General features: G+C 41.8%; 1 protein-coding gene across 1 annotated transcript in view; it reads left to right on the top strand.

Moving 5' to 3' along the window:
* Itpr2 (inositol 1,4,5-trisphosphate receptor, type 2) overlaps positions 1-13,464 on the top strand; it is a gene marked incomplete in the record, with an annotated part of 429,938 nt that overhangs the window by 374,631 nt on the left and 41,843 nt on the right. The window contains 3 exon segments of the mRNA XM_013511399.1: positions 3,486-3,616; positions 4,690-4,855; positions 12,497-12,657. Of these exon segments, the coding sequence (XP_013366853.1) occupies positions 3,486-3,616; positions 4,690-4,855; positions 12,497-12,657 (458 nt within the window).

The following is a 13,464-nucleotide window of genomic DNA, read 5'->3' as shown; positions in this document are numbered from 1 at the left end:
ATTCTCCTAGCTCTCTTGTCCCCTCTGAGCTTTTAAAAATGTTTTCTCATCTTCCCATCCTGCAAATATAAAAACCATCTCAGATCCTTGCCTTGTCTACATCATCACACCCGCCATCTGGTTCCTCCTTCTAAATTGCTTGTTTTTGTAGATCTAACGGGACCATCCCTTTCCTATGTCACCCCTGCGGGACAGCTCCTGCATGGTTTTTAATGTTGCCTCCTCCCTGTGCCCAAAGCTTTCATTCATCCTTTCCTGCTCTCTGCCGTTGTCCTGGTGAAGCTTCCACATAGCACATCATGCCTGAATTACTGCAGCTGCCTCTTAAGTGGTCTTTCTACCTCCAGACATTCTCTCTTTAATTCATCCAGTTTGTCACCATTAGACTGCTTGTCAGGAGTCACTGGTCTGAATATGTGCTGGCCTGCCCCCAATTCAAGATTTCTATGATGCTCCATTGCCTGCCCAGTCAAATCCAAACTCCCTACAGCTTCACGGAGAGCTCCCCATTTATTATTCCAGCTCCATCTTCCACTCCCCTCCTGTGTACACGTTGGTGTATCTGCTGTCTATCATACAAGCATCTATCCATGGGTCTTTCTTCCTATGTCATGGGAAATGCCCCTTTATTCAAGTCTTACTCCACTAGCTATTCACTCTAGGTCTTCATTAATTATCAGGACTGCTCTCAAAATATTCATTGTATGAAAAGTTTACTGCCTGTTCTGATCTCTTTGCACCACTTCTATGTTCTTTATTTTATGCTGCATTGTCTTTACTCTCTACCGTTTCACGGACTAGATGGTAAACCACATTGCCCCTGTTAAACGTTCCTCAGTGGCTTTCCATAGCTTTCAGGATGAAGTTTATAGTCCCTTCTTGATAGATGAAGTTCGCCATGGCCAAGTTCACAGGATTTTCAGGACTCCCACACTCCTCTACATACAACAAAGACCCAGTTATCCCTACCCACTGGGGTTCCCCAGACACCATGTGTTTCATGTCTGTTGCTTTTGCTCATCTCATCTCATCTGTGTGGAATGCCTTTCCATTGATTTTACTGGCCACATATACTGTCTTTTAAGGTTTAATGTGGGTACCACTGGCCTTCAAGATGCCTGTGCTCTATCCTGTAAAATGCTGTGCTCTCTTGTTCATGTGTTGACTCACCTTTCCTGAGGACCACAAATTTCCCACAAGATGGAAGACTTTCATCTTTCTAACTTGTATTCCTAGCACCTAGCTGAGTAGCTGTTGGTATAGAACAAGCCAGGGATGGTAGGGAGAAGTCCAGCTGGGTGTTCAGGTAACTGCAAGGTAGAATTTACCACAACTCAGGGCCTGACCTTCAGCCTGCAGGCCTGGGACTCAGCTCTCATTTCAGAGTGGATCCATCTCACCAAGGCAGAATCTTCTTAACCAAGCTTAGAGAGACCCTTACATATAACCAGCGTACCTGTGCACGATTATTATTGAACAGTGTTAGTGGATTGATGCTAGCATTGTCCTGACACGAGTGTTCTGCCCCAGTTTATATGCCACACAGAAAGCCAAGTTGGTCATATGTTTATAGCCAGCCTATCTTATTTTACAGTGGCTAATCACCTGAGTTGTGTGTGAACTTTATCAGCTCACTTCACAGAAAATAAAAGATAGGAGCACAAATTATTGGAAAAGAGGAGCACTTTTCTGCCACTGTTTTTTCAGTACTAGGGATTGAACCCAGGACCTTCTTGCTCAATTACACCTCCAACCTCCGTTTTTCATTTTTTATTTTAAGACAGGGCCTTGCAAACTTGCCCAGATTGAGCTCTAACTTGCAGTCCTCCTGCCTCAGTGCTCCAGAGTGCTGGAATTATAGGTGTGCACCACCACAGCTGGCTTCCTGTCATTTCTATGTACTAATGAAACTGATATTTACCATATTGTTAGTAAACACTTGTGACCTGGCCAGACTGTTTTTTGAATAAATAAATGTAGATCCTGCCACTAAATTTGGTATTGCATTGGTTAAAAATCTAGCAAAAAAGCACATAGATATATTCCATATGACCTCCTTCCTGGAAAGCCATTTTTCTCTTTTAACATCCCTTTCATTCTCTCACACATTAGTAACCCTTTTTCTTCTCATTCCTCTTAGCCGTCATGTTAGAATCTACCCCCAAGTGTCGGGACCTAACTAGCACGTCACAGACAGCCTTGTCCACTGCTCTGTCTGCCTGCCCTGTCTGTTCTGCTGCTCTGACTGCCACCGCCACCAGCCTTTCCTTTTCTCCATTGCTCCTTCTCCTACTTTCTAAATCAGAACGTGCCTTGGGCTCACCCTGAAGGTAAGTCACCTTACGCAGATTGTGCTGCTGTCCTTGATGCAGCATTTTACGCTTGTTCGAGTCTTCCCGGCCAGGGGTGGCCTGACATGTTTAAAAAGGGACAACTCTAAGTAAAGTAAGAAGGTCAGAATCCCCCATCCATATGCTGTTAAAGTCAGTTCAGAAAGGAAAAATGAGCCTTTTTGTAACAGTGTGCTAAACATGGAGCACAGAGACAAAGTTAGATAGACTCTTTTCCTTTTTTTATTCTGGGGATTATTTATACAGTAACACCTTAACATGCAGAATGTAGCTATAGCATCCTAAATTCAGTACCCCTGCTGTCCTTTAACTGGTAACCAAACAAAATCAGACAAACAAACCCTAAATCCTTTCTGCTGACTTACTAGTATTGGAAAATTCTGGTTCTAATACCCATTTTAGTATAAATTTTTTGCTATTTTAAGTGGTTAGGAAATCATGATTTAAGTTTAATAACTATAGCTTTAAGCAAAATTAGTCCAGTCTAGGGACTTTTCTGTCATATTATATCTTTTTCTCCCTTCCCATTATATATGTCTTTTCCTCCTTTCCCATTTCTCCCTCTGTAGAGTTTTTCACATAAATGCATTGTGCTTCTCATCAGTAGCTCCGTGTTCCATAAGAAAAAACTAGCAGCCTATCCCTGCTCATTATTTGCATATGTAAATCTTTGAACAACTCTCTGAAGGTTTAATCCATATGCAGCCTTCTTCATTCCATACATGAGGATGCTGAGCTTCCCTAAGTTGCTCCAGGACCAGTCCTGGAACAGAGCAGGTTTGTCTTGTTTCCTGTTTACACTTTTTGCTCAGCAAGGCTTGACTCCTGGGAGAATTTTTAGAGGTTTCACCATCGTCTCCTCCCACCCCAGTGCATCATGAATATTAGCCTTCTTACGTGTTGTCCCTTTGACCTTTTCATTTTCCACCCATGGAGGGAAAAAATGTAATTCAGGACATTAAATGTGCGGCTTTATCAGTATGTGTCAGTCACGTGCTGCCACATGTGAAATAGACCTCACATGTTTCAAAAGACTGTGTCCTGGCACAGTTAGAACTAGCTCTTTGGAAGTAGATAATGGGATATTTTTTAAACATAGGCCTGCCATGTTGTTTAATCGCTGTGTCTTTGTAGCTGATGAAGAGTACGAAGATGGGATCGAAAGGATGTGTGACACTCTCCTCATGTGTATCGTCACGGTGCTGAACCAGGGCCTCCGCAATGGTGGCGGTGTGGGGGACGTGCTGCGAAGGCCCTCGAAAGATGTAAGCCAGAGAAAAAAGAATGTTTCATTTGCAAGAAACACATGATTATCTTGGTAACCTTTCTTAGCAGCATTTATAAAATGGCTTTGTCTTTCAGGGTAATATATTCACCAAAGTATAGCAGTAACCGTGAACCCAATGAATTGTATACTAGGATTGCATAGAAAGAGCTCATGTCCTGAACATCTATGTGTGCTAACAGAGTTACTACATGTTTCCAAGTCTAACCGGTATATTGTATCACAGCAACAAAATCCTAGCTGCAGATTTTATATAGGAGTCATTGTTACATAAACAACAGCAGCTTTGGCTGCCTCGTATCTGTCGGATTGCTCAGGCATGAAGATTTGCAGTTGGTTTCTGCATAGGACTAACCTTCATTACTTACCCATGATGCATATAAACCTTGAACAAATTCCAACAGGATTCGTATGTTAAAACGGCGAAGTAGAAAAATATCTCAGTAATTGTATCAATTGCTAGGCGGGAGCTAGTAGAGGCATAGTTCTGCAACAGGCCTGTTGTATAATATTGTCAAATTACTTGACTTCACAAGCTCAGGTTCCTGCTATTAAACAACAGGATGACATGATCACTAACGTGTATTTCAGTTCTCCTCATCAGGTAGAAATAAGCATGAACTGTATAGATGGTACTTGACCTTACAATGCCAAGGACAACGCCTGCTTCAGAACCTGACAAATCATTAGGTCCCGCTCAGCTTCCTAATCACTGACCTGTGGAATTAGTATTTAGCTGCCTTCTGTGCAGTGTCTAGGATAAAGGCCCATTATGCCAAATGTATTTGGAGAATGACATAAAAAAGGAGTTTCTAAAGAAAGGTACGTCCCCCAGTGGGGAAAAAAGGTCAGCATCAGAGGAACGAAAGGGCTTCTTGGAACAGGAGCTAAAGTAAAGCTTGAAAGTGGATTTTACTTTCCTAACTGGGGATATTATTTATATTTATCTAGCAAACATGTATCAAATATATTCTTTATGCTAGAGAATGTGCTAAGTCAACATCCCTTAAAAGTGTTCTATGTATTATATGTATTTTTTTTTTTTTATTTTAGGAGCCCTTGTTTGCTGCCCGAGTGGTTTATGACCTTCTTTTCTTTTTCATTGTTATCATTATTGTTCTTAATTTGATTTTTGGTGTGATCATCGATACTTTTGCGGATCTTAGAAGTGAAAAACAGAAAAAAGAAGAAATTCTCAAGACAACCTGTTTCATCTGTGGTAAGTGTTCTCCAGATGCTAAAAGAGTAGATGAATAAACTGTTTAACAGGAAGGAGGGAGTAGATGATTTTTATTTGTCATGCTTTTAGAAAAATTGTTTCAAAATGAAGGCTGGATAAAATTCAGATTATATAACCGAGCACTACACTGGAATTCTCTGCTTCCATAAATAGAAGAATCACATCCCAAAGATATCCTGCCATAATTTCTGCTGTTTATATGATTCTCTGATGATAGAATGCAATGCAGAATACCAAAAGGTTTCACCAAGTGGCAAACAGGTTTTTAAGCACAGTAACATATTGATTATATGACAAATTGTTGTTTTATTTTGCTAGACTACAAATCCAAAGATGCTTTTTTTTCAGCAGCTTGAGCTTTTGCTCACTGACATCACTGCTTTTGGATTCTGAACTGGACCTTCTCCCAGTTTTAAATCAATCCCCCTATCTACACACACACACACCGCTCACCCCTCACCTCCGTCATCTCAGGCCTACCCAGCCTTCTCTTTGTTATCATCCTTCTCCTTGGACTCTCCCCTATTCACTCTGTCCAGCAGCTCTTTCCAGCTGCAGTCGTCTCTCCAGCTGGTCTTCTGAACCCTCGAACCCCTCTCCCTTTTTGGCTGATCACTAATTCTGGTTATAGCCACTCTCCATTTTTCCATGTTGGGCTGAAGAATCCATAAAATAATCATCAGACTTCGTCATGGTGTTATACTCTAGAATTGAAACTGGTTTGCAATAAGTCCTTTGACTCCTGACTCATCTTTTTTGACACCATCTTCCCCTCCATGGCTCCTCCAGACCCTTCCTTCATTTGGCCAGCAGTTAGAGGTGTACCTGGGAATTATGTCCAATAATATGCTGTGTTCCAGGGAAACCTATGTGAGGCAGACGTGTCCCGTTTCGGGCTGTTCATAATTTATTAAGAGAGACACGCATGCTAAAGAGCATCACTGCCTTGTGTGCCAAGGGAAAAGATGGAGAACCTTCCAGGGAGTTTCATGTACCCAGATGAGGAGCCGCTTTTCAGACAAAGAGTTGGGAAAGCTTCTGAGAAGACATAAAGCTGGAGCCAGTGGTCGGAGATGATAAGGAGTTGGCCAGATCGAAGTGGGTAGTGACTGAACAGCCAGGGTGAGCAAAGGCTGGCATGGAGCATGGCACAGAGTGTGTTCACCTCCTCTGAGCAGCACAGTGTCCCCGCGTGTGAAGTTCAGAGCGAGGGATGCCATGAGGAGACCTTGGCCAGGTCATGCCTGGCTTTTTAGGTTAGGCAGCTTGGGCTTCATTCCATGGGCTCCAGGGCATGGCAAACCTAATTTTTATTTTAGAGCACTGTGGCAGGTCCTTTATCTGGGGACAGTCCTGGAGAAAGAGTAACAACGTAGGAAGTTATTGCCACAGTGACAAAAAAGTAATGAAAGCCTGAGTCAGAATGGTAATTGGCAGCGGTATTAAGGACGGAAGGCAGAGTCCACAGTTACTAGGATGATAGAATTTTAGAATCTTGATGGTTAAGAATCAAGATGAAAGCTAGCTTAGATGCTTGGGTGGATGGTAATAGCAACAGATGATTAAGTTGAGAATAGATTTAAAAACCATTTTAGGCAGACATATGCTGGGTCTAGCTTTGGGAATGTTGAACTTGAGGTGTGCGTGAACACAGGCTGGTGTATGAGTCTGAGCCTCAGAGGATATCTCTGTACTGAGATGGTGACTGTGGAAGCCTTGGTCTTTGTATGGTGTAAAGTCTGGAGCGCAGTCGAAGGCTGCCAAGTGAGAAGAGGAGCTGATGAGGTACACATGAAAAGCAGCAGCTTCAAAAAGTCAGGAGAGAAAGAGAATCACACACCAAGATGCTAAGAGCACCAAGTGCAATGATGTGGAGGGAACCAGGGAGGCGTGGCGTTGGGAAGTGACAAGGGAAAACTTTGGGAAGAGAGGAATTAATAATCAGCTCTTCCAAAGCAGAGAAGGCTAATAACCAGAACTGAAAAAGCCTTTACAGTTCTCACTTAGGAAGCTTTGGTATTTTAGGTAGAGCAGGTTGCATAATTGCTAAGAAAGGATTTGCTAGAAGGAAATTGAGACAGAAACCGGAGTCTTCTGTGTTTGTGTCTGGATTAGGCAGGAGAAGGCACGGTTGAGATGTAGCGAAGGAGGATGACCTACAATATTCGAGAGTTTGAGGAAGACAGGAGCATACCTAGAAGCCAAAGAAGGCACTCTTTCAATGTGTTAAGAGAAATAAACACGGTACTTTTATGAAAAAATGAATGAAGTCCTGCCTAATCTTTCTCCTGTCTACATGAAACCTGTCACTACTTCCATTTATTCACAATAGGTTGAGAGGTTCTTTCCCGCTGTCTCTTCTCAGCAGATCCATCACCGCTCCAAGAAGAATCAATCCCTCCCTTCTCCTCTGCCCTTGACCCTCATATGCGTTACCTATTTGGAGGCCATGTACTTCTCTTGTATCACTGTCACGAAAAAATTTTTAAATTATTTGCTGAGTGCTTACTATCTGTGGCTTTTTACTTGGTTTTTTAAAACAAATTTGCCCTGACAATCAAGTGCTGTGTCCCATGTATATTGCTACTTCTTTATAAATATGGAAACAGAGGTACGGGTCACATCATCTGACTGGTCAGCCGTACAACCAGGATTCAGACCCAAGCTACTTCAAAAATTCACTGAGCTATGCGATTCTCCAGTGTCACAGTCAAGGTCTAACTCAAGGACAGCTGACCCTGGGGACCGATCTGGGTCGACAGGTGTAGTGATGTGGGGCAGAACCATTGGGTGGAAGGGCAAGTCCCATGAGGAGACAAGGTAGTGTCTTTGGAAACCTTTCTGTGTGACTTTTGGTCTTTGATGCTACTCCGTGTAAGCTCGTATCTTCATGATTATGATCACGATGATGTCAGGTGCACTACTTCTAAAAAAGGCTTTTTTTGGAGGGACCAGTAGGATGAGAGCCTCATCCTGTCCCTCATAATGTAGCAAGAAAACACAGAGACAGCGTATTTAGTACATCCTTTAATCATGAGCCCCGATACTGTCTTCCCTTCACTGTCAGAGTTCTCTTTGGCTTTTCAGAGTTATGCAAAAGCCGATGGCTATAAATTCCTTAACACATCATAATACTCTTCACTGCCAAGTTTAAAAGTTCTTATCCAATTCCATTATCAATTTCCTGCTTACCTTTCATCCTACCTCCTATTGCGCTTGTGTTAGGTTTCAACGCAGAGTCTTACTGCTTCTCACCCACGCCCTAGAAAGAGGTTTGGTTTTTGTCATTAACTGTGTGTTCTTATCTCCACCCTCCTCCTTTTTAGTCTTGTAAGTAATGTACATTCCAGCTCCCAGCCCTTCCCAGGATTCCCCCTGTATTTTCATCTGTTCACCGGACATTGGAAAGGCTTGTCTTGCTGGCAGCCAGCCATACCATGTCTAACGCCATCCTGTCTTTCTGGCTCTCTCCTCTGGCCCAGCTCAGTATCCTCACTGACTTACTGCAGTTAATGGTATCCTAGCCTACCTTCAGCCACCTGGGCCGGGGACTCCACCATCATCTTTAGCATCTCCTTCTTCTTCCAGATTTACCCGGTGCCATGGGCTAGTGAAACTCCATCCACATAGTCCCACAACCATGCTTGGGATTTTCAGACTGGCTTTGGCTTCCATCACCTACGTATAATCTTTTTAAGGTCCATGTTTTACCATGTATCAGAACAAATGACCTGCCCGTTGCTGCCAGACTCATGTTTCCATGTGGAAGTCATCATTTCAAAAAGCCCTCAATAACTCTGCGCAGTCTAAATCTCCAAAGCTTATCATTTTCCTGGCATGGAAGGTGCTTCACACGCTGCCCCTACCCCATACCTGCTTTTTCATTTTTTTTTTTTTTTATCATTTATATCTCAAATTCCAGCTCAACCGCATCACTCACTTTTAACTTCCCAGACTCTGTGTTCTTAGGTGTGAGAGACGGTCCACTTCAAATCCTAAACTCCAACACTGTTGAGCTCCCGCCTTGTCCCTGATGCCTAGCCCTAATACCGTTATTCCATGCAGCACTCCGCCCATCCCGCTAACCAGAGCACGCACATCTGCTCTTAGATTGAGTCTCCACTCAAAAGCCTTCAGAATAAAGGGTAGATGCCATAGCTTTGAATTTAAAGCTCTTTGTGGTTTGTGCCCCAAATGCCATTCTGTGTTAATTTCCAAGGGTTCTCTGTTAGACACACGAAAGGAACTGCCACTCCCCCGAAGAGGTTATCTTCCTTCCTGGCAAGAGGACGTGGGCTTCAGGGTCAGAAATACTTTTCTTTAAATACTGACTGACTTTTCCACTAACTAGATGAGATAACTTGAGACATTTATTGAATCATTCTGAGTATTTCCTCACATCCTTAAAGGTCATATTGGGTTATTATAATTATGATAGTGCATTTAGACATCTTTATAAATTGTCAGCATCAATAGGTGCTCAATAAAAATTAAATACCTTTTATTACCATTCGTTTTTTTTCTCTACTTGCTATAATCAGGTTCCAAGGTGAGATTTTTTTTTTCAAAGCTTTATACTTCTGTGAAGCCTTTCAAAGGGTATTTCCTTTGCTTTCTTGGCAAATTTTACACTTCAGAATATAAGTTGTCTGCTTCCTCTACCTTAGTATGGATTAATTGATAATAGGAACCTTTTGATAGCCTTATTACCTTATAAGCAGTAGGTGTTTATATTGAGTTCTGGGAAATTCTATTTTAATCTCTCTCTCCCTCTCTCTCTCTCAATTAGTAGTTCTACGGAGATATAGTTCACATAATTTGTAACTCATTCATTTAATGTCTGTAATTTAGTGGTTTTTAGCAGATTTGTAGTTACGTATAGATCACTGTCATCAACTGTAGAACATTTTCACTTTTTTTTTTCCGTCAAAAGAAATATACTCTGCAGCCCCCATCCCCTCCCCAAGTTTCCACCCCTCTTACACCTAGACATTCACTAATCTATTTTCTACTTCTATACATGCGCCTGTTTTGAACATTTCATATAAGTGGAATCAAAATATCTGGTCTTTTGTGACAGACTCCTGTCACTAAGTATAATCCTTTCAAGGTTCATGTTTCACCATGTATTAGAGCAATATTTCATTGCAAAAGAACACTATTTCATTGTATGACTTTACCATATTTTGTTTCTCTTCATCAACTGGTAGACATCTGAGTGGTTTCCCATGCTACTGTGAACACTCATGTGAAGATTTTTGTGTGAATACATATTTTTATTTCTTTTTTGTGGATCCCTAGGAGTGAAATATGCTGAGTCATACGCTAACTCTACGTTTAACCTTTTTAGGAAATGCCAAACTGTTTTTCTAAAGTAGCTGCACTATTTTCCATTTCCACTAGCGGGGTATGAGGGTTTCAGTTTTTCCACATCCTTATCCATACTTGTCATTATCTGGTTTTTATTATATAGCTCTCTTAGTAGGACTGTATTTTATTAGTGAAAGATCCTTCATTCGTTCAGTCTCTATTTTGTTAAGTGTCAGACACCATTCTAAGCTGCTGGGACCACTGATAAAGAAAAGAGACAAATGTATCTGCCTGGGAGGATTTTATGTCCCATTGGGAGAAGAGACACATAATAAATAATAAATTTTTACCTACGTCTCTGTGTAAAATGAGATTTCTCTCTTCAGTACTGCTTAGCAAGCAGCCTGTATTTGTACTCATTTTTGCCCCTTTACCAAATTGAGATCCACGCTAACTGAACAACTTCGGGTGGCTGTCTTTACCCTGTGAGAGGGTGATAAAACCTGTAGAAAAGAGAAGAGAAAGGAAAAGATGATGAAGAGTGTCAGCAAAAAAGGGACTGATTCCGTGTGTAACAGTATGCTCGAGTTAAGCCACGTTGAGTTTTCAGAAAACACTTGAAGATAAATGTGTCACAAGAGATTATTGGGGGAAGAGTTTTGTGACCAGAAAAACCAACCCATCCAGAGCCCTGAAAGCTGGATTCTCTGTCCAAGGAGCAGCAAGGAGGCCAGTGAGGCTGCATAGGAACGAGCTGCAGAGATGAGCAGGAGACGAGGGTGGTGACTCGGCCCAATCACAGGATTTAGCAAATAAATGTTGCATGAGACACACTCATACTAAAAAAGCTCACTGCTCACCTGAAGTTCTTGTTTCTCTGGACATCATTAGCAGCCCTATTTGTGGGCCAGTGTAACGACTTTGGTCTTCACACTGAGAATATGAGGAGAGAAGCCGCCATCTTTCTTAGGTCTTTGAAGGATCCTGCTGGCTGTTGCACTGAGAATGGGCTGTGGAGGACGGAGCTAGACATGGGTGGGTGGAAGGCTGGTGCAGGGGTCCCTATGAGGGACGGGAGTGTCTCAGACTGCAGTGACCACAGCAGAGGTGGTAAGAAGTGGTCAGATTCTGTATATGTTTTGAAGGTAGAGCCAAAAGCAATTCTGCATGGATTAGATATGGTGTGTGAGGGGTTGAGAAGCTTTTGGATCGAGCACCTGAAAGAACAGAGAAAAGTGGGTGGAGTAGTTGCTGGGAAGAGTGCTGGATTTATTTTGGGCATGCTGAGCTGGTGATAGGTCGTAGAAGATGAGGCATAGCCATCAGGCAGATGAATTTTCCTGTGTTTTCCATAAAGATATCCAATAACATAAGTTCAGAAGCCACCCCTTTGTTGGAGACACGTTTTTTTAATTTATTGTGCTTTGCATCTTACTATTTAAAGGATCTTCTACATGCCTCATTGGCCTTTGAAAAAAATGCTTAGGGAAAGAGTAGCCAGGGTTGGAATCAATTTCCTGATTTCTTCTCCAGTATCTGAGCTGAAACGACAGACCCTACGCCAACACCCATTTTACTTGGCATTAGAAGTTATTTTTCCATCGTTGATTTTCCTCACATCCATTCATTTCCTTTCATCCACTCTTCAACTCTGTGAGAAAAGTAAGATATTACTACTCTGACTCTTGCTTCAGAGTGTCCTTCCAGAGGCTGAAAAATACACCCTGGAAACTGAACAGACGTCTCCCTTCCCAAAGTGCCCAGAGCATGCTTGTCTACCCAGAATAGTCTAGGTCCCCATCACCCTCCTAGCCTGGCTGGCTGTCTCTGTTGTGTGCCTTTCACTGACTGCAAGTGGTTTTGAAGAGATGGCTCTCACCTGCCTTCCCTCTTTTAACCCAATTCTTGAATAAACTAAGATTTTTTTTCTGTCCTGATTAGCAAGTATGCCTTTTCACGCACCATCCATTCTACCTCTTTTCCTTAGACTTGTGGTCCAATTCAATTTGACAGTTTGGATATGGCTATATTTAAAATTACCTGTAAAGTTTACATCTATAATAGGACTGCATTTGCAGGATCCAGGGGCGGGGGAATAAATGTTAGTTGAGAAGGAATCTATAAACCATGGCCTTTCTTCTGGAGGTCTTGATCTTGTGTACTGTACTGTTTTTAATCATAACATTTTACATTGGCCTACTCTTGCATAAAGCATTTTTTCACCATAATGGTTGTGTTTTGTTTTTATGCTGAGATGTAAATGCTGATTAGATGACAGAGTACATGTATTGTATTTCCTGTGTTTTGCAGGACTTGAAAGGGACAAGTTTGACAATAAAACTGTTTCGTTTGAGGAGCACATTAAGTCAGAACACAACATGTGGCATTATTTGTACTTCATTGTCCTGGTGAAAGTTAAGGACCCAACAGAATACACTGGACCTGAGAGTTATGTGGCTCAAATGATTGTGGTGAGTGATCAGAGTTTAAATCTGTGACTGTATTGTATTTTGTATGCTTCTACCCTCTCTACCCTTCCCTGTACCCACAATGCAGAGCTTTTAGCAAGCAGTGTGGTTGTTTCTGAACTTTTAAATAGGTCTGTCAATCACTGCAGAACCTCCAGATTGCCTAGATCATTCACTAGTGCCCAGTAGATTTCTTGGTTACTCAACTAAATGTAACTCTCAAGTGCACAGGTGATACCTACGGAGGGGTTCTCCAGGCAGTGACCTTCACCGTCTCGGGGATGTCTGTCACCTTCTGACCTCATGCCTTCTGTCATTGCTGATCTCTGAAAATCTAGAACTTTCCCACAAATAAGTATGAACAGAGAGTCACACTTGAAGAAATTTCTCGAACTTCAGAAATTAAGAGTTTAAGAAATTAAATTGTGTGTGAGAAGTGGATGATGTTCAGCCCTAACACAAGAGCTGAGGTTCCTGACAGTGGACTCCTTGGGTTGACTGACCAGCACTGATTGTGGGTTTGTATTGATCTTGCCATAGCTAGTTGCTAATAGTGCCTCATTAAAATAAGCACAGAGAATGTGGTTGCCTATGACTTGAAGCTTCTTCTGTCTCATACAAAATTAAAGTTAACTGGCCTAGAGGGAAGTTTTAAGTTACAACTTTACTGTATCCAGGTACACATTTAGTCATTACAATTGCTTTTATATAAATTCCTGATAGTATAGGTTATCTATTGGATATTTTTTTCTCAAAAAATCATCCTACAAAATTGTGTTAACTATCAGAGAAATAGATTTCAAAGGAGGC

This window comes from Chinchilla lanigera, unplaced genomic scaffold, assembly GCF_000276665.1.
Source record: "Chinchilla lanigera isolate Chin_1 unplaced genomic scaffold, ChiLan1.0 scaffold00012, whole genome shotgun sequence".
Lineage (NCBI taxonomy): Eukaryota > Metazoa > Chordata > Mammalia > Rodentia > Chinchillidae > Chinchilla > Chinchilla lanigera.
This window is presented reverse-complemented; position numbering and strand designations above follow the sequence as displayed.